The 19,848-nt window shown below is 47.2% G+C and overlaps 1 protein-coding gene across 3 annotated transcripts in view; it reads left to right on the plus strand.

Annotated features, from left to right (window-relative positions):
* The first annotated feature begins 699 nt into the window (after window positions 1-699).
* TMEM116 (transmembrane protein 116) overlaps window positions 700-19,848 on the plus strand; it is a 61,115-nt gene continuing 41,966 nt past the window's right edge. Inside the window, exons 1-5 of one of the 3 annotated variants that reach the window (XM_085899658.1) lie at window positions 700-873; window positions 1,016-1,059; window positions 1,214-1,257; window positions 9,117-9,171; window positions 17,878-18,018. In XM_085899658.1, the coding sequence (XP_085755784.1) occupies window positions 1,018-1,059; window positions 1,214-1,257; window positions 9,117-9,171; window positions 17,878-18,018 (282 nt within the window). In that variant the 5' untranslated portion in view covers window positions 700-873; window positions 1,016-1,017. Of the gene's footprint in view, window positions 1,060-1,213; window positions 1,258-9,116; window positions 9,172-17,877; window positions 18,019-19,848 lie in introns of all 3 variants that reach the window. The other 2 variants (XM_085899657.1, XM_085899659.1) reach the window with 2 other exon arrangements.

A 19,848-nucleotide genomic window follows, 5' to 3' on the forward strand; every position in this document is an offset into this window, starting at 1 on the left:
GCAATCTCCGCCCGCGATTCACCCACCAATCTCCGCCCACAATCCACCGGCAATCTCCGCCCACGATTCATCCACCAATCTCCGCCCACAATCCACCGGCAATCTCCGCCCACGATTCACCCACCAATCTCCGCCCACAATTCACCCACCAATCTCCGCCCACGATTCACCCGGCAATCTCCGCCCACGATTCACCCACCAATCTCCGCCCACAATCCACCGGCAATCTCCGCCCACGATTCACCCACCAATCTCCGCCCACAATCCACCGGCAATCTCCGCCCACGATTCACCCACCAATCTCCGCCCACAATCCACCGGCAATCTCCGCCCACGATTCACCCACCAATCTCCGCCCACGATTCACCCACCAATCTCCGCCCACGATTCACCCACCAATCTCCGCCCACGATTCACCCGGCAATCTCCGCCCACAATCCACCGACAATCTCCGCCCACAATCCACCCAGCAATCTCCGCCCACAATCTACCCGGCAATCTCCGCCCACGATTCACCCGGCAATCTCCGCCCACATCACATCCAACGATAAGTGTGACAGAAGACACAGGACAGAATTGCCAATTATATAACAGCGCGATGTCTCCGCGCTCTAATAAACGGACACGTAAACAACAACAACAACAACAACAACAACAACAAACAAGAACCGAAAGAAAAAGTTGCCCAATTGGCCGCGCGAGGAGAGACAGAGCAGAAATTCAAGGAACATGCACGAAGCGGCGCGAACGAACGAACGAATGAATTAACGAGCGAATGAATTAACGAACGATAAAAAAGGCGGAAGAGAAGAGGAAGAGTCTGCTGTGTGGACTGTGGTACTGAGAACTAGAACGTGCCGAAGATCGAACGTTGTGAGTTTTGTCGACATTGCGTCACTTTGTTCCGCGAGTCGAAGCGACCCGATTTGAATGGTCCTTTTGAGCGAGTAAAACGTGATATTCGCGTCACGTCGTCACGTCGTGACTTTCTCTCCGTTTGGCTTCACAACGACAGGGATGAACTCTCGCTGGGTGAACAGTAGTCCGCTGGACGGGAAGGTGAGGCAGTTCAAGAGGAAGTTGAGGTGAAATGTTGTGTCGCACGTCGAGGTGTGCGTGTGCGTGTGCGTGTGCGTGTGTGTGCGTGCGCGCGCGCGCGCGCGTGCGTGTGTGTGTACACCTGTATTAAATAACGGGTTTTATTTCATCGCAGGTGTTCATCCTCGCTGTGACGTACGTGGTTGGAAGCAGCGTCAGGTGGGTTTCTCCGCTCGGTTGAGTCTACTTTACACAACAACACAACACATGATTCATTGTGACGATGACCATGACAACTACCCCTGACAAGACGCGCAGCTTATTATTTATTTATTTATTTATTTATTTCCCCAGTTAGTCGACACGGGTTGTGGTGTTGTTGTTGGCTGACTCTTTGGTGGCTGTGTGTTTCCTTGAGCGTCGCTGGGGTTCAGGGTGCCACAGTCACGTGACCCCCATCAAGTAGAAGAAGAAGATTATTGGGCCATACTCTGTGCAGAGCGTTGGTGCTGCTTCATCAAGTGGTAGCGTGGAAGAAAAGGGAGTGATGATGATGATATCCGAGAGGTTCGGATTGCGATCAGTGCGGTCTGTGTTACTCCGCAACGGTAAACTCTCGGGTAACATCACACCGTGTGTGTGTGTGTGTGTGTGTGTGTGTGTGTGTGTGTGTGTGTGTGTGTGTGTGTGTGTGTGTGTGTGTGTGTGTGTGTGTGTGTGTGTGTGTGTGTGTGTGGCACCAAAGCTCTCACCTGTGATGAAAGCCAAGAGAAAATGGTGGTGGTCGTATGGCAGCTTGGCTGCCGGGGTAGCTATCATTTCTTGAAGCGCGACAGTCGCTGATGCAGTGCCCCTCTGCCAGCACACACACTGGAACTGGTACTCATTTCGCCGACCTCAAGGATGACAGGCTGAGTCAACCCCCTGGTGTATTAATTCATCAGCCAACGGGGCTTGAACTCAGGACCCGAGGATCCCAAGCCGCCACCATAACCACTGAGCCAAACACCAGGATCAAAGAGAAACTGGTTCCGTGACTCTCACCATCCAACGCGGAACTCGCGTTCACGCGAGCAGCGCTCCAGGACGGTATCTGAGGATGAACTGAACTCGATCCCGATTTTGTTCATCATATTTTAAATTGAAAATTGCTTTAATTCGGAATAGATATTGCTTGTAAACATTTCATAATTGTCTCGTGACTTGTCAGATATGATTGTTCGCTCAATCTGCCTGGTGTCTGCTCATTGGTTAGGGTGGTGGGCTTGGGGATCCTAGGATCCTGAGTTCAAATCGCACTCGGCTGTTAAATTAATACCAGGTGGGGCTAACTCTGCCTATCATCTTTCCGAGGTCGGCAAAATGAGTGCCAGTTTGCTGGTATCCTGTGTCGGAGTGGTGACCCATCCAAGATTGTGTCCAATAGCCAAGGACACTGATTAGGCAGCACCAACGCTCTGCACAGTATGGTCCTGATGGATGGATGGATTGTTCACTGAATGACCATTTCTGACATGTGATGTGCCATTGTGAGAGGAAAGGCTTTTTTTTTTTTTTTTTTTTTTTTTTTTTTTTTTTTTTGAGTGGAGGGTCGTGTGAACCATTGGGGAGTGGGGGGGGGGAGGTCATAAAGCATCATGTTTTGTGTACGACTCCTATATCCTGTTCGCCACCATCTATTTCCTGTTGATGGGGTTTGCCACCATCTGCTTGAGCACCAGCGTCCAGAGCAGTCAGGCTTTACACCAAAGAAGTCTTGAAACGATTAACTGTATCCTTGCTCTTCGTGTCCTCACCGAACGCACACGAGAGTTTTTTGGTAGGGGCTGCTTGCAGCCCATGTTGATCTCTGTAAAGTGTTCGATTCAGTGAATCGGGATGCCCTCGGGAGGATTCTTGGTTTTCGTGGGGTGCCACCAAAACTGATCGATCTGATGCCTGAACTCCAGTCTGGTACTGAGAGTGCTGTGAGATATGGTGATACCATCTCTGACTTATTTCCAGTTGTTACTGGAGTTCGTCAGGGGTGTGTACTGCCCCCCACACTTTTCAGCACTTGTATGGACTGGATTCTAGGGAGGATGTCATAGAGATCAAGCTGTGTGCATCGTTTGGGAATGTCAACATCTGTGACCTTGATTTCGTCGATGATGCAGTCATCTTTGCGGAGACTTTCGATATCCTTTTGGGGACCCTCGAGGTGCTGAATGAGGAGTCGGAGCCGCTGGGATTACGGGTTTCCTGGGTCAAAACTAAGATCCAGGCTTTCAATGACATCTTGGATGGTGCTGTCGAGTCTGTGCCTGTTTGTGGTGAGGATGTTGAGGTCGTGGAGAGATTCACTTACCTTGGCAGTGATATTCATGTCTCTGCTGGCTGTGAGCCAGAGGTCAATAGGCGTCTGGGTCAGGCCCGGGGAGTAGGGTGCCTCTTGAGCCCTCATAGTAAGCAATTTACTTCGACCTAGTTTTAAAATGTTCCATTCGTGAAAATAATAACCTCTGTGAAATTTAATACCTTTCAATAACACTCCCTCAAAGGTTCACAGCCCGGCGCACGAATACTTCCCGTTACATTAGACATCGCTGGGGAATTCTAATCTGGACACACACTTATCGACATAACTGATATTCGGGGCACCTGAATGGTGTTCTGTGAATTTCCACAACCATAACTATATTTTTTACAAGTTTTTGTGAATTTCATAGAAATACATGTGGTTTTACAGTTGGTGCTTTCCCATACAAATAAGGAATTGATGATATTTGGTTTCTCTTCCAATTCTGTGAAAGATTAAGTCAAGTCTATTTTAGTGTGCTGGAAAGTACATTTCCAAAAGCTTGACAAGGGGAATATCTAATGGCATGATTGTGGAAATTCTCCTGTCTATTTTTAGTGATAGGGACTGTCTGCAAGCCTTATTGTGTTGAAGTGAATTGGGATTATTTATCATTTTCATCCCTGCTTTTGCATCTTGTGACCCTTCTCGTTTTCATTTGCCGATTGTGAAATAAAGTTTTACACAGCTGAAAATGGATGGACAATCAACTGGGAGTCAAGCACCGTCAACTCCACCATCAGAACGATCTAGCACACCTCCATCTGCTGCAAAGGTGACACGTAAAAGAGCTGAAATCTTTGGTCTTGGAAGTGGAATTACAGCTTCAGATGCAGAAATCACAGGTTCCCATCTACCAACATGTCGCCAAGTACTACGCTGTTTGATGTATCACCTTCAGAAGGGAGTCTCAGAATCCCGAACTACAACTGAAGCTGCAAAATTTGTTCTTGCCAAAGTTCTTCCATTTTATGCAAAAGCAAACATTCCAGTAATTTCTGAGATCAAGGATTGTCAGAAGATGATAAAACTGTGAGATGAAAATGCAAAAATCAGGGCCATACCAATTGCACGCAGAACGGCATCGGCTACTCTTGCGAAGCTCAAACAAATGGACACTGAACTTAACAAGACCTTTCAATTATGGCCACCAAATGCTGAGGAAGTTGATTAAAAAAAATCAAGAAGATCTTCAATTTCTTCAATCAATGAAGACAGATTGTACCGCATCATTCGGTGTGAACCTTTCATAGGAACTGTGAACTACTGCAATATGAGGTACCAAGATTTAAACACTGGATTTTCAATAAGTTCATTATTTAAGTGCTGTAATACATGTTACTGGTTCTCTCAAAATTTGAAAAATAGTCATTTTTTTTGACTTGAATATAGAAATGGTAGCCAATTTATAATATAAGCTCCAATGTATGTAATAAAACACAAGGCAGCTATTTTTTTTAATTATGTCAATATCTATCAAATAGCTGCCTCATGCTTAAGTTTGTGGATATGAACAGGGAAGTGATTAAACGTAACCTTAAATAGGGCAAATATGCAGAATGATTATACAGGAGCTATTATTTTTCAGAGTAATTCATTGCATAAATATAGCTGCGTTTTGCATAAAGTAATAAACTTGCGATACAATTTTGATTGGCTTGTGGACCCCCTAGGGCAGGGGTCGGGAACGTTTTTGACTCAGAGCCATTAAAGCAAAATATTTGGAAATCTATTTCAGTGAGAGCCATATAATATATTTTAAGACTGAATTCAACTAAATGTGAGTATAATAAGCCTCTGAATTTATTCTTTTAAATAATGTTGTTATAATACTCACCATTAATGGGATTTCTGGTGCTGCATGGATTTGCTGATGGCTTTGTAGTCTGCTTGGTACTTGGTGAGGTTAAGCTTCATGCAAGCGTTGAGGCTTTCATCCGTTAGATGTGATCGTAGGTTGGAGTTGATGTTTTTAAGATGTGAGAATGACTGCTCACATGCATACGTAGATCCAAACAAGGTCAATACAGCAATACTCACATGCTGCAGTGTGAGGTATGTGACAGGAAGCGCGTTCCAAGTTTAGATAATCAGCTGGTCTTCGAGTTGAAGTTTTTTTCATTTCTGTCCACATGTGCTTGCTCGCCAACTCTGCTTTCTGTCGTGCGATTCTTTCCAAATCTTCATTCAGTGACTTGAACTTATTCACCCACATGTCTGAGGCCTTCAGGTCAGCCACTTCTGCTTCAAAATCTCTGACTGAGACACCAGGAATGTAACTCAGGTCGGCTGTGTTCAGTGAACACTCGTTTGGATGGGTGATGAACTTAAAAAGACGAGTGTGCTCACGAAATTCTCCAAAGCGTGCTTTGAATGACTGTAGGAGACTGGATGTGAAGCCAGCTAACTGGTGGAGATCAAAGTTTTGAGTGGGCTCACTTGCTGTACATGCATCTTTAAATTGTCAGTTTTTCAAAATGTAGTAAACGACCTGTTTCAAGATCCATGATAAAGAGCTCCAGCTTGTTTTCAAAAGCAAACACGGCTTGTTGAAGGGATAACACTGTATTTCCAATGCCTTGCATTTTCACGTTGAGCTCGTTCAGATGTTCAGATGTTCCCCACCATACACGGAGCACCATCAGTACACACTGAGATAAGTTTATCCATTCGTAGATTTTTTTTTTCTTGAGCAAACTCCATGAAAGACTTGAATAAATACTCACCTCTTGTGGACCCTTTTATTGGCAGAACAGCAAGACTTTCTTCGCGCAGTGTATCACCAGCAGCATATCTTGCAATCACACTGAACTGCGACAAATGGCTTACATCTGACTCATCCAAAGCCAGGGAAAAGAACGGCGCTGTATTTATGTCCTTCACTTGCGTTTCCTCCACTTGGTTTGCCATCATGATGGTACGATCATGAACAGTTCTTGCCGACCGAGGCATGTCTTGTATCCGTTTGATTATCTTGTCTTTGTTCGGAAGATCATCAAAAAGTTCATTGGCGACATTCAGCATGAACGTTTTAGCATTCTCGCCATCTGTGAATGGTTTTCCGTTTCTCACTATTGCTAAAGATCCAGCAAAGCTGGCGGAATTATAGTCACCTTGCCGGGTCCATACGCGGAGTTGCTGCTGGCTGGCTTGCACCCTGCTCAGTAGCTCTTGGCACGCTTTCTTTTTGCTGTCTCCCGCAGGGTATTTTGATGCAAAGGTAGCATGGCGTGTGTCGAAGTGCCGCTTTATATTCGACCGTTTCATCGATGCAATTTTGTCATTACAAATTAGACACACCACAGAACCTGCTCTCTCCACAAAGGCGAATTCTTCGGCCCATTCGGCCTGAAATGTACGATACTCCTCATCTTTTTTTCTTTTCGCTATCTTCTTCGTCGAAGGGTTAGCTTTGAGCAAATGAGAGAGAGGGAGATGTTGACCCAAGTGAGTCTGGCTGGCCTGCGCACGGGCTGACATACTCGAGAGGTGCTGCGTGGCCGGCCGACTCTGGGATGCTGTCGCCTCAGCGGTGGCGCGTGATTGGTCGAGATTAATTCCGTGACGGTGTCGGCGGCGGCACGTCATTGGAGGAACCAAAATCACTACTCGCGTCGGCCGCATGACTGGACGAAACAAAAACCGCTTCAGACAATTCGGAGGTGTTTTTTCTTCTCTCCTTCTGCCAAGTTCAGCCCTGCACGTGAATGAAGCACGACACCATTCAACCTATAGGTAAAGCTTCCGCGAGAAATATTGGGCTTTCCAAGTTTCAAACTCCAATTTTATCTGCGAGCCAGATGCAATCATCAAAAGAGCCACACCTGGTTCGCGAGCCACACGTTCCTGACCCCTGCCCTAGGGCCTAGACAATAATTGATTTCAACCAAATTTTGTATGAGTGGTCTAATTAGGAAGTGGAACAAACTGAGGGTAGGTAGAAGTTTAATGCAATTTATTTTTAATCATGGGGCTCCAGAAACACTCGACTGGGGAGTCATGGATTCACTGGATAATGGGGTGTGGCGCTGCCGGTACCTGTACGGGAGGACGAAAGTCCGATTCTTCAGGTTCTTGGTGCTTCCAGTCTTGCTCTATGGATGCGAGACTTAGACTCTGACCAAGGATCTGAGACGGAGACTTAATTCCTTTGGTACCAGGTCTCTTAGGAGAGTCCTTGGCTATCGCTGGTCGGACTTTGTGTCCAACGAGCGGTTGCTGAGAGAGGCTCAAATGAGATTTGTTACCTGCATAGTCCGTGAGCGTCAGCTGCGACTGTATGGACATGTGGCTCGTTTTCCTGACGCTGATCCTGCTCACCAGATTCTCTCAGCGAGGGAGTCTCGTGAGTGGAGGAGGCCAATGGGCCGACCACGTGCCTCGTGGTTGCAGCACGTTGATCGGCATCTCAAGGAGATGGGGATGGGCCAGGCATCTGCCTGGGGGATGGCCAGACGGAGGCCCCTCGAGTACCGGCGGAAAGTGGACGCAGTGACGCGCTGCTCTGGCGCATGCTCCCATACCTGACCTGACCTGACCTGACCCCTATATCCTTCCAGGCTTGCCACCCTGTGACAGTAATTTTTTTTTTTAATCTTGACCTTTTGTGCTGTGCTGAAGGACCTGCCTGTTGCGAGCGTGTCAACACAAGCCGAGCCTCAACGGGTTGAGCTCAGGGCTTTTTTAAGTGCTCTCAGGTGTTTTGAGGTGCTATTTTACAACAATGATTCAATCAGGTTTTCTTTTTTATCCTGGCAGAAGATGGTACTTGAAATATTCCATGTGTAAATGAATATACTGTTACAGCCACCAGACCGTTCCGATTTCTCGGTTCAAATCCAGCGAGCAGTGTCAAAGCCCCCGAAACGGGCAAGGATCACGCTGATATGAGCGTTTATGTGACGGATCTTCCTCTTCAGCCAACAAACCGACTCATGTGACTCGTGCGTCTCGAGAGGCATTAACCGCAATCATTTAGCCTTTAACTGGATTAATTATTAGCCCCCGTTGGGCTAAGTCAGAAACGGGGGTTTCTGGATTTGGTCTCGATTTTCGTGTCCATACGTGCGTTTGCGTCTGCAACCATATCTTGGACATGTATGGACCCATTTTATTCACACTTGGCACAAAGACAAAGCATGATGACATGCATATGCACGTGATTTTGCTTCGGGATGCGATCCAAGATGGCCGGCTGGTGGGCATTCTAGTTGAAAAACTCGATGTTGAACACGTCCTCAACCATTTCTTGGAAAGTGCTTTTACCGATGTTGTTCAAACTTGGCACACAGGTCATGAATGATGGCTTACATGTACATGTCATTAAAAAAAAAAATTGAGATCAGATCGAAGATGGCTGACTGGTGGCCATTTTGTTACTTAAATGTGTCCCCAACCATTTCTCAGACATGCATAGTCTGAGCTGTTGGGATTTGTTGGGCTTGCGGTTATAATGCAGTTAGTTTTTAAGAAACGGAAACTGAGAAAGAATGCGTCGGGAATAATTTAAAGACTTGATGACGGGGGAATGCTCTAGAATCTTGTATATACATTATGCCGTGGAGGGGTCACAATCGTCATCTCCTAAACAAACTTCGATGCTTGCTCTATCGTTTCCCAGAAACAACACCCTTATGCGAGACATGTACTAATGGTATAACTGGTCCATTTTACACCTGTTACCCACTGTTCATGTCCCACAACGGTCTTATTTTTTTTTGTTTTTTTGTTTTTTCACCAGCATCCTGGGAACATTATCTATCCTGATTTGTTTGTGTCGTCATACTTCTTGCAAGGTAAGTAATACATGATACTGACTTGCATGTAGTGTTTCCACGAGGCATTGACGAATTCATGAATTTTTAATTTTATTTCATGAAACTAAATTTTTTTCCAATGAATGTAAATTGCATTTGTGTTTACACTTTTTATTATTATTATTATTTTTTTTTGGTAACAAATTAAATTTTTGTAATACTGTCTTCTCCTTCTCCTTCCTCCTTCCTCCTTCCTCCTTCCTCCTTCCTCCTTCCTCCTTCCTCCTTCCTCCTTCCTCCTTCCTCCTCCTTTCTCCTTCCTCCTTCTTCCTTCTTCTACCTCCTTCCTTTCTCCTTCCTTTCTCCTTCCTTTCTCCTTCCTTTCTCCTTCCTTTCTCCTTCCTTTCTCCTTCCTTTCTCCTTCCTTTCTCCTTCCTTTCTCCTTCCTTTCTCCTTCCTTTCTCCTTCCTTTCTCCTTCCTTTCTCCTTCCTTTCTCCTTCCTTTCTCCTTCCTTTCTCCTTCCTTTCTCCTTCCTTTCTCCTTCCTTTCTCCTTCCTTTCTCCTTCCTTTCTCCTCCCTTTCTCCTCCCTTTCTCCTCCCTTTCTCCTCCCTTTCTCCTCCCTTTCTCCTCCCTTTCTCCTCCCTTTCTCCTCCCTTTCTCCTTCCTTTCTCCCTCCTCTTCCTTTCTCCCTCCTCTTCCTTTCTCCCTCCTCTTCCTTTCTCCCTCCTCTTCCTTTCTCCCTCCTCTCCCTTTCTCCCTCCTCTCCCTTTCTCCCTCCTCTCCCTTTCTCCCTTTCTCCCTCCTCTCCCTCTCTCCCTTTCTCCCTCTCTCCCTTTCTCCCTCTCTCCCTTTCTCCCTCCTCTCCCTTTCTCCCTCCTCTCCCTTTCTCCCTCCTCTCCCTTTCTCCCTCCTCTCCCTTTCTCCCTCCTCTCCCTCTCTCCCTCCTCTCCCTCCTCTCCCTCCTCTCCCTCCTCTCCCTCCTCTCCCTCCTCTCCCTCCTCTCCCTCCTCTCCCTTTTCTCCCTCCTCTCCCTTTTCTCCCTCCTCTCCCTTTTCTCCCTCCTCTCCCTTTTCTCCCTCCTCTCCCTTTTTCTCCCTCCTCTCCCTTTTCTCCCTCCTCTCCCTTTTCTCCCTCCTCTCCCTTTTCTCCCTCCTCTCCCTTTTCTCCCTCCTCTCCCTTTTCTCCCTCCTCTCCCTTTCTCCCTCCTCTCCCTTTCTCCCTCCTCTCCCTTTCTCCCTCCTCTCCCTCCTCTCCCTCCTCTCCCTCCTCTCCCTCCTCTCCCTCCTCTCCCTCCTCTCCCTCCTCTCCCTCCTCTCCCTCCTCTCCCTCCTCTCCCTCCTCTCCCTCCTCTCCCTCCTCCTCTCCCTCCTCTCCCTTTCTCCCTCCTCTCCCTCCTCTCCCTTTCTCCCTCCTCTCCCTCCTCTCCCTTTCTCCCTCCTCTCCCTTTCTCCTCTCCCTCCTCTCCCTTTCTCCTCTCCCTCCTCTCCCTTTCTCCTCTCCCTCCTCTCCCTTTTTCCCTCCTCTCCCTCCTCTCCCTTTTTCCCTCCTCTCCCTCCTCTCCCTTTCTCCCTCCTCTCCCTTTCTCCCTCCTCTCCCTTTCTCCCTCCTCTCCCTTTCTCCCTTTCTCCCTCCTCTCCCTTTCTCCCTTCTCTCCCTTTCTCTCCCTTTCTCCCTTTCTCCCTTCTCTCCCTTTCTCCCTCCTCTCCCTTTCTCCCTTTCTCCCTCCTCTCCCTTTCTCCCTCCTCTCCCTTTCTCCCTCCTCTCCCTTTCTCCCTCCTCTCCCTTTCTCCCTCCTCTCCCTTTCTCCCTCCTCTCCCTTTCTCCCTCCTCTCCCTTTCTCCCTCCTCTCCCTTTCTCCCTCCTCTCCCTTTCTCCCTCCTCTCCCTTTCTCCCTCCTCTCCCTTTCTCCCTCCTCTCCCTTTCTCCCTCCTCTCCCTTTCTCCCTCCTCTCCCTTTCTCCCTCCTCTCCCTTTCTCCCTCCTCTCCCTTTCTCCCTCCTCTCCCTTTCTCCCTCCTCTCCCTTTCTCCCTCCTCTCCCTTTCTCCCTTTCTCCCTCCCTCTCCCTTTCTCCCTCCTCTCCCTTTCTCCCTCCTCTCCCTTTCTCCCTCCTCTCTCCCTTTCTCCCTCCTCTCCCTTTCTCCCTCCTCTCCCTTTCTCCCTCCTCTCCCTTTCTCCCTCCTCTCCCTTTCTCCCTCCTCTCCCTTTCTCCCTCCTCTCCCTTTCTCCCTCCTCTCCCTTTCTCCCTCCTCTCCCTTTCTCCCTCCTCTCCCTTTCTCCCTCCTCTCCCTTTCTCCCTCCTCTCCCTTTCTCCCTCCTCTCCCTTTCTCCCTCCTCTCCCTTTCTCCCTCCTCTCCCTTTCTCCCTCCTCTCCCTTTCTCCCTCCTCTCCCTTTCTCCCTCCTCTCCCTTTCTCCCTCCTCTCCCTTTCTCCCTTTCTCCCTCCTCTCCCTTTCTCCCTCCTCTCCCTTTCTCCCTCCTCTCCCTTTCTCCCTCCTCTCCCTTTCTCCCTCCTCTCCCTTTCTCCCTCCTCTCCCTTTCTCCCTCCTCTCCCTTTCTCCCTCCTCTCCCTTTCTCCCTCCTCTCCCTTTCTCCCTCCTCTCCCTTTCTCCCTCCTCTCCCTTTCTCCCTCCTCTCCCTTTCTCCCTCCTCTCCCTTTCTCCCTCCTCTCCCTTTCTCCCTCCTCTCCCTTTCTCCCTCCTCTCCCTTTCTCCCTCCTCTCCCTTTCTCCCTCCTCTCCCTTTCTCCCTCCTCTCCCTTTCTCCCTCCTCTCCCTTTCTCCCTCCTCTCCCTTTCTCCCTCCTCTCCCTTTCTCCCTCCTCTCCCTTTCTCCCTCCTCCTCGCTGCTCCCATTTGGAGTCGCCACAGCGGATCATCCGTATGATCCGCATAGTGATTTGGCACATGTTTTACGCCAGATGCCCTTCCTGACGCAACCCTTGTCGCCTCTTACGACACAGGGATAAAATTTTTGTAATACTGTCAGACGCAGCTATTTATGGGGCATACATTCCTGAAAAATGCCACGGATGTCGGGGTCCGTGAATGTCGGTCAGGCATTGAGTTTTTTTTTTAATTAATAAATTAATTTATTTTCCTTTTTTCTTATTATGATATAATTTTTTTTTCATGTTTATTTCTTATATGGGCTAGGCTTGTGGAAGAGTGATTTACACAACAAATTAGGACAGAACATGAAGGGATATCCCATGCGCCCATGAACTGCGACAGCAAGAGAAAGGGGCAGCACCAACAGCAGGGTGGAGGGAGAAAGTCGACTGAGATGGACAAACGAGGGATACAGGTAACAATGAGGGTAAGGGAGAAGGCAAAGGGTGGGCAAGATGGATACAGAAGCAAAATTGTGTTTGACCAGTTTGTGATTTTTGTCAAGGTCTGAGGAGAGGGAAGAAAGAGGCTGCTGCCTGTCTGTCAGAAGGATGAGAGATGTCATGGCAGAGAGTGGAGTCATCAGCAAAGAGATAGAGAGCATTTTCTAGAGTCGGTGAAATCATTGATGAAAATTCGGAATATGATGGGGCCGAGAACACTGCCTTGTGGTCCTCCAGCCTTGACAGGGAGGAGAAATCAGCGAGTTCTGTGAAGAGCCACACATTGTCTATGAGGGTGGAGTAAGTCAGTCATCCAAGAGTGGAGTTGGTCTTGGATTCCATAGGCAGACAGTTTGGAGAGCAAGGCGGGATGCCAGACTGTCAAAAGCTCCCTGATCCCTGATCAGGGAGCTTTTGAGCTGATCAGGGAAGAGATATCCCTGATCTCATGTCTGATGTTGAGGGCCTCCACCATTGCTGGGAGAGTAGAAGCAGCATGTCCAAGGTAGACTGACCAGGTCTGAATCCGAATTGATGATTTGAGATGAGGTTGTTGGAGAAGAGGAATGATTTTATGTCAACTGTGATGATGGATTCCATTATGTTGTTAATGATTAGAAGTAAGCAAATCAGACCATAGGTAAGGGGATCCGTTTTTGAACCTTTTATTGTAATGCTGTGATTTTGGCTGATTTCCATTTTCCCAGTTAGATATAGGAGACCAGTACTGAAGTGCAAAAAAACATGAAATAAAAGAAAACGTGCGAATGTCGAAGAAGGTCTCACTTTATGACCCGTGAATAGCGGCGTCCGACAGTATATGATGCAGTCTTGCTGGGTACTTTTTCTCTGCTGGGTTTTTACTTAAACTAGATGCTACTGAAAACTGTACTTGTGTTGATATTATTTCAGATACATTCATAAGATATATATAGATATATATATATATATATATATATATATATATATATATATATATATATATATATTTTTTGTTATGTTTGTAGAGGGGTGGGATAGATATTGTTACGAATTTGGAAGCTTACTGCACACAACAGCCAGGTCCTATAGATCAGTTATATCGGTATGTGTTTCTAGGTGGGGTCCTATGTTTAATGGGTAATTAAGTGTACGTGCACTGCGCAGTTATTTTATAGATAGGATTTTTACATCACCAACAACACTCTGCTCGCGGCATTGTCCACGCGCTCGCCGGCACGTGGGCGTGTGCGGAATTCCATGCCTCAGGTGGTGTGGATTTCACACCAAATATGGTCACGAACTGTTTCGTTCTGACTGCGCGCCAAATAAGGGTATGCGTCATTTTCCACCCAATGGGCGACTCGCAGACCAGAGCCGGGGCAGTCCTTTGCAAGAAGGCAGAGCCACGACATGCCGTCCACCCAATGAGAGCAGGCGACGGGGGAGCGGACCCGCCCCGAAAAAGGACGACGAAAAGAATTGAAGATTGCGTCCCATCTGCTCGAGCGCGCTTCTGTCTGGGTCTGTGGCTGACTGCATCGCGCGCATCCGAGGCGTCCTGTCTGGCGCATTACGACAAGCGGTCGACCATCTCATCACGGGAGATCACCTCGTCTCGCCTCCTCTGGGTTCGGCTGCCCTGGTCCGTTCTTTGGCGACTCCCAGAAGGTGCGGACGTCGAGCCACGCAAACACGGCTAGGTAGCCAGCACGTTCTCTTCCCACAGCTCGTCTTCCCTCTGAGCTGAAGGCGCAATAAAGACCTCGAGGTCCATCTCTCTGGGTATTTGTGTGTGCGTGTGTGTGTCCGTGGGCCCTGTCTCTAAGTGGAATTGTTTAAGGAATTGCTTGTATATTTGATACCTTTCTTTATTCATGATAACTCTGCTCTGTGTTCCTCTCCCCAATTATTGTTGGAAATAAATTCCCCTCTTGTTGAATGTACCGGTTCGTTCTTTGTCATTTCTGCCATTGGTTTGCCACGGTGTGTATTTGGGATTAGGAAGGCCGTTGTTGCCGTAATTGTGCATTTGGACCGACGGGCCTCGGTAACCATCCGCTCGGGTTACACACGGTTCAAGCACAGTAACGACTCATTCCGCACGAGGCCTGCTGAGGGTGTGAATTCCCCGGTAAGCTTTGCCACGTGGGTATTTAGGTAGATTGAAGATGGCAATTAACCCTACTCCACACGGTTGAATTATTGGCGATTCGTGGGTCTGTAAGGGACCCGTACCTTCGGACTTATCCGAGGGTCACAACCTAAATTCCGGTGTGTTCGGTGGAGCCGACTCTACTGCTCCCCCTTGCGGTCGTGCTTGCCACTGATACCCGGCTCCACAACAATATTACTATCGAGTAGCACGGTCCGTGTACGAGTAGTTAGCCCATCTCGATTTAATAAGGGACTCGTCAGCTTGAGGAATGTTTTGTTTGAATGTCCATCATACAGGGGGTGGTGCGTAGTGATAATTAGTTGGGGATTATGGTGAAGGAAATTGTGTGTATAAACCATTATGTAAACCTCTCCTGGTGGTGCTGGGAGACCACAAGACTAATAGAGGAGCAGAGCTGTGGACGCTTCTAGGGGTGGAGTGATGGGTTCCTCCGTTTGGTGGGGTGTTGCCCGGGGAGAAGAGGGAGGAGCTGAGAAGGGTGGAGAGGAATCGTGCGAGTCTTGAAGAGAACACGACTGAGAGAAGGATCTGAGGAGAGTGAGAGAGGATTTGGCACTCTGAGGATTCTGAGAAGAGCTTGCTGATTGAAAGCTGGTGAAGGAGATCGTCCAGCCTGTACTGCCCTTTCGTCATTTTTGCCTTTCCCCATTCGTCGTTCCTGGTTCTTACCATGTGCCATCACCGCCTGTTTGTCTCCCCATTGTCTGCTTGCCTCAAAATTGCCTGCTCGTCCACCAGCACCTGAGTCCCCCGGTTTTGTCCCTCTCCCATCGAAGATTAAATCTGGTGTGTGGCGCGATGGGTTTTATTCACATTGTATATAATTATTTATTAATTGTATTCCCTTCCTTCCCTCCCAACCCACCATCGTCTCCTCTGTCGCGATTCCACCATTCCCTGGTTCTTTATTTATTTATTTATTTATTTATTTATTTATTTGCTTGTGGTTTGAGAATAAACCCGTTGGTTTTAAGAGTTAAGATTCTCATGTCTCTCCTCATGACCTGCTCACGCATCGTCTGCCATAATTCGGTACATTGTGGGATTTTTAACTTCCCTCCGCGATGAGCTCAACGTTGGTTGAGCCATTGACTCTACAATATATATATATATATATATATATATATATATATATATATATATATGTATGTATATATATGTATGTATATGTATGTATATATATATGTATGTATATGTATGTATATATATATGTATGTATATATATATATATATATATATATGGAGCCGAGTTTCTCCATCTGTAACACTTTATTCTAAAGATTTTCTGCTGTCGTACAATAATACAGAGAGTACCGTTGGAAAGTTAAGAAAGCATTAACTTGGAACCAAAATGTGTTCCTTTAATCACAAATTTGCCTCTTTTTAAAAGGCCGTGTCTCCACGATTGAGGAAGAAGAAGCGGGACATCGAGCTTTAAGGTAGCGTATTGTTACGTTTGAGGGGGGGGGTATGCATTCAAAGGGTAATTAGGATGTTTAATTAGGTTAGCCATGCTGTTCGAGTTTGCCAGGATCTCGATGTAATAAGTAGTAATTCAGTGGTGATAAGTTGTCTAGTAAATGTTCATTTCTTCAAGGGGGAGATGATAATTGTCACGTAATTAGATAGGGACACGGGATAGGGTAAGTGTGTCTGCGTAAACCCCTTTTGGTATTCTCTGAGGACTGGCCGTGACGTCACAGGACAGTTCAGCGGATGGCTCCGCCCCGTGATCACGATTGGCGGAAGGCGACGGCAGTGGGCCAATAAACGGCTCGATTGGAGGTGACGAGGGCAAAAGGATAAAAAGGTTCTGTTCGGGGTCGAAAAGGAAGAAGAAGAAGATTACAACCAGAACGCTCGTGTTTTTTTGGTGTGGAACCTGTGGCGGCAGAGAGCGTCCTGGTGGCTGTGCTGAGTCGATCGTGCTCTTGATCGTGCCTGGGAGCCTTGCCGAGCCTCGTGCCTCGCTTTGGTTGGCTCTAGGGTTCTGCTGACTCGGAATACGGGGTCGGGCGGCGGGTGGACCTGCCTCCCTCTCCTGCTCGCGGCTTGGCGCGGGAGCTGGTTCCCTGGCGGCTGTGGGCGGACTTGGGCCAGGACCAGGAGGTCGACAGCACCGCGGTTTCTCCTGCCCCCCCTGGCGAGAGCAAGGCCGGCTCGTCCGGCGCCGATCCAGGGACAGTTGCGTCCACACCACGGTCCAGCCTGACCACCAGAGATAGCTACGTTGTGTGTGTGTGCGCGTGTGCGTGTGCGTGTGTGTGTCTGCTTGGCGCCTTAGAGGGATTGAGAACTGTATATTCATTGGAATTGTCTGTGTTTTTCCCCACGCCCGATCCCACACCATCCCGTCGAATCGCCCCGGATCCCTCTTCTTGCCGAGTCTTGTTATTTCTGGTAATTATAAAAACGAATAAACATCATCAACTCGGTGAAAAGTGACTCATGCCACCTTCCTCGTCCCGTTTGCGGTAGGGCGATTAGAACCGCCATGTTTGGGTTATAAACAAATAAATCGCCTCCATCGTTTCGGCTCATTCTACGTTGGCGGGACTGTTCAAGTCCCGTGGACGTCACAGTATTATTGTACAACAGCAGGGACTCTTAACAAATGTTTAAAGGTACACCCAATGATCACACATCCACCACCAACAACCACAGCTACAACAATTGCGTGTTATAAAATATCCTTTTTCCGATGTTTTACTTCATTTTACCTCCTCATTGAGACTCGCAGATAGACATGCAATATGTTTGAAGTACAACATGCTATCTTTTGTTTTTTTTTTAAACCATCAGCGCCGGAAGTACCGCCTAGTTACGAAACACACTCAGTTTGGCCTATTTTCGCATTCAGATCTGAGCACTTGTCTTCGGTTAATATCTAAAACTGTCTTGATTTATATATTGTTGGGACGTGTATGGATGTAAATGAAAGGTCTGGGTAACGCTATGTGAAGAATCCCATAGAATACCACCTTCAACCCTTCAAAAGCTGCTAGCAGAGGTTGAATTAAGACTCCAGCTTTAATTGGGACATCGGGAGGGCTTGTACAATACTAAATGGACACACAACAAGTTTGTGACACAGTCGGTTAAATTATCCCTCGAGTCATCGAAAACTATACTGCAAACTGTTTTGTGTAAAAGTGTGTGAATAAATTGAAATTTTGAGCGAGCACAATGGTGTGAAGGGGGATGATGGGTGTGTGAGATGACCCTTTGGATGTGTTGATGTGGATTGTGGATTGCAGGCTCCATTGCTCTTCCAGTTGTGCCTAGCAGATTTCATCGCTTCAGTGTTACTCCTTTACTCCAGCATCATGCAACTTGTTGGTGGATCTGCATTTTTTCATACCTACAGATCCTGCCAATTCACCATCTATTTTGTGTTTGTGAGTATAGTTATACGTCTGTCACTCTTGCATGAACACCAAGCACATCCTGGATCTCTTTCCACCAAAACCTTTGCTTGACTCCGTCCGGGTCGATTTGCTGTATATTGTGGTTTTTTTCTTGTTTCCATGCTTGTTTTTTCTTGTTTTTTCTTGTTTCTTGATGAGGTTTGATATGCATAATCTTAAGGTGATTCCCTATCCGCTATATGACATCCATTTTGCTCTATATCTTATAGTTTCCATGCTCGGCGACCCATCGCCGCCTACCGGCTTGTTATAATTTTTGTCATTGTAACTGACAAACATCATTTTCTGCGTAAAGCAGTTAATATAATGCGAGGTGATTGTTTTCTGTCAATTTAAACTGAAGAAGCCAATTGTTACTTCAAAAATATTTTAATCCGAGCTGCTTTCGTACCTCTTGTACCCCACCAATGGAGAATTGTTTTGCACAACTTGTAACTGGAGATTTCTGAAGTAATTTTATGACCCCTCCATAATTGTGTGGTCATAAGGGCCACGTGGAAAGGTTTTGCTGAGCTGCGCCTTGGAGGTGATTGGCCAGAGCAGGGAATTGGATTGATAACTACTTCTCGAAGTTAAGGGGACAAGTGACGGGACTGCCCAGCACGAGATAACCTGCGGTGCTGAGATTTGGTCGAGAGATGCGGGTCCCCATGGAATTGTTTGGGAACGCTCAGACGACCAAACCAGACCATCTGTTGAAAGCTTGTTTGGCAATGACAGTTTGTGGAGGTGAAAGGCCTTGACCTCCTCACAGATTAAATTGAGGTATGACGTTCAGGTGCAAGGCCAGAATTTTCTCCCAGGGGACATTATTAGTTTTTACCTGTCCCGAAAGAATGAAGGGATACTGGCAATCATCCCGTGGGTGAACTTCACCTCATGAAGATTTTTATTTTAATTTTATTTTTTTATGGACCTCCTTACCTCATCTCTCAGCTGCTCCTGTGCTTGAGTAACCTCCTCCTGAATCCACTTCTTGCGAGTAACCAGCTTCTCCTCTGTGACATTACCTATACCCAAGTCAACCAATTGGGGCTCCCACTGACTGCTTTCCTGAGCCTCCTATCGCGAGGCTACGGAAAACTCGAACCCCCTACACTCTGCCTTGCATTGTTTTGTCACTTGGTTGATCCCACTGATATTCCTTATTTCATACTCAGATTTTTCCTTAACCCGAAACTTTTTAGTGGAATTTTGTTCAATTTTGAATAGAATTTCTTGTTGGGCAAATTTTACATCAGGTGTGTGCGTGCGCGTGTTTGTTGTAGTGGGATCATATTGCTGCATGGAAAGGGATGGGGGGTGGGAGGGAGACCCACAGATAGAAAGTGTGAAGAATAGCTTGGCCCATGTGTTTGAATATGTGAGATCGACTCGTCTATTAGACATCTTCCAGAGGTAAGTTGTACGGTAAAATGTGCACCGAGGAGGCGGTGATTGTAAACTTTAGAGCAGAATCGGATGAGGTTGTATTGTGTGTGACATCCTATACATCTAAGGTCAGGCGAAGGATTTGTGGGCACTAAGCCACGAAGAAGAGCATCATGCTTATTATGGGCATTATCTTCGTACTGATGAGCATCCCACTTTTTAAAAAATTATAATAATTTAGTTATTTTTGTATACATAGTCGAGGCTCGGGGACGAGCTAGAATTGGTAGAATTGGTACGCTGAGTGGATCAGGACAAAAGGAACAGTTGAAAGAGGGGAGGGGGGGGACACCAAAAGCAGAGTTGAGGTGAAGACAGAGGCACACTTGGCAAACAATGGGGGACAGGAGAGGATACATGAAGTGGACT

The sequence above is a fragment of the Eptatretus burgeri genome, chromosome 10 (genome assembly GCF_056783735.1).
Source record: "Eptatretus burgeri isolate ZD-2024b chromosome 10, Ebu_testis_v1, whole genome shotgun sequence".
NCBI classification, from domain to species: Eukaryota; Metazoa; Chordata; class Myxini; order Myxiniformes; family Myxinidae; genus Eptatretus; species Eptatretus burgeri.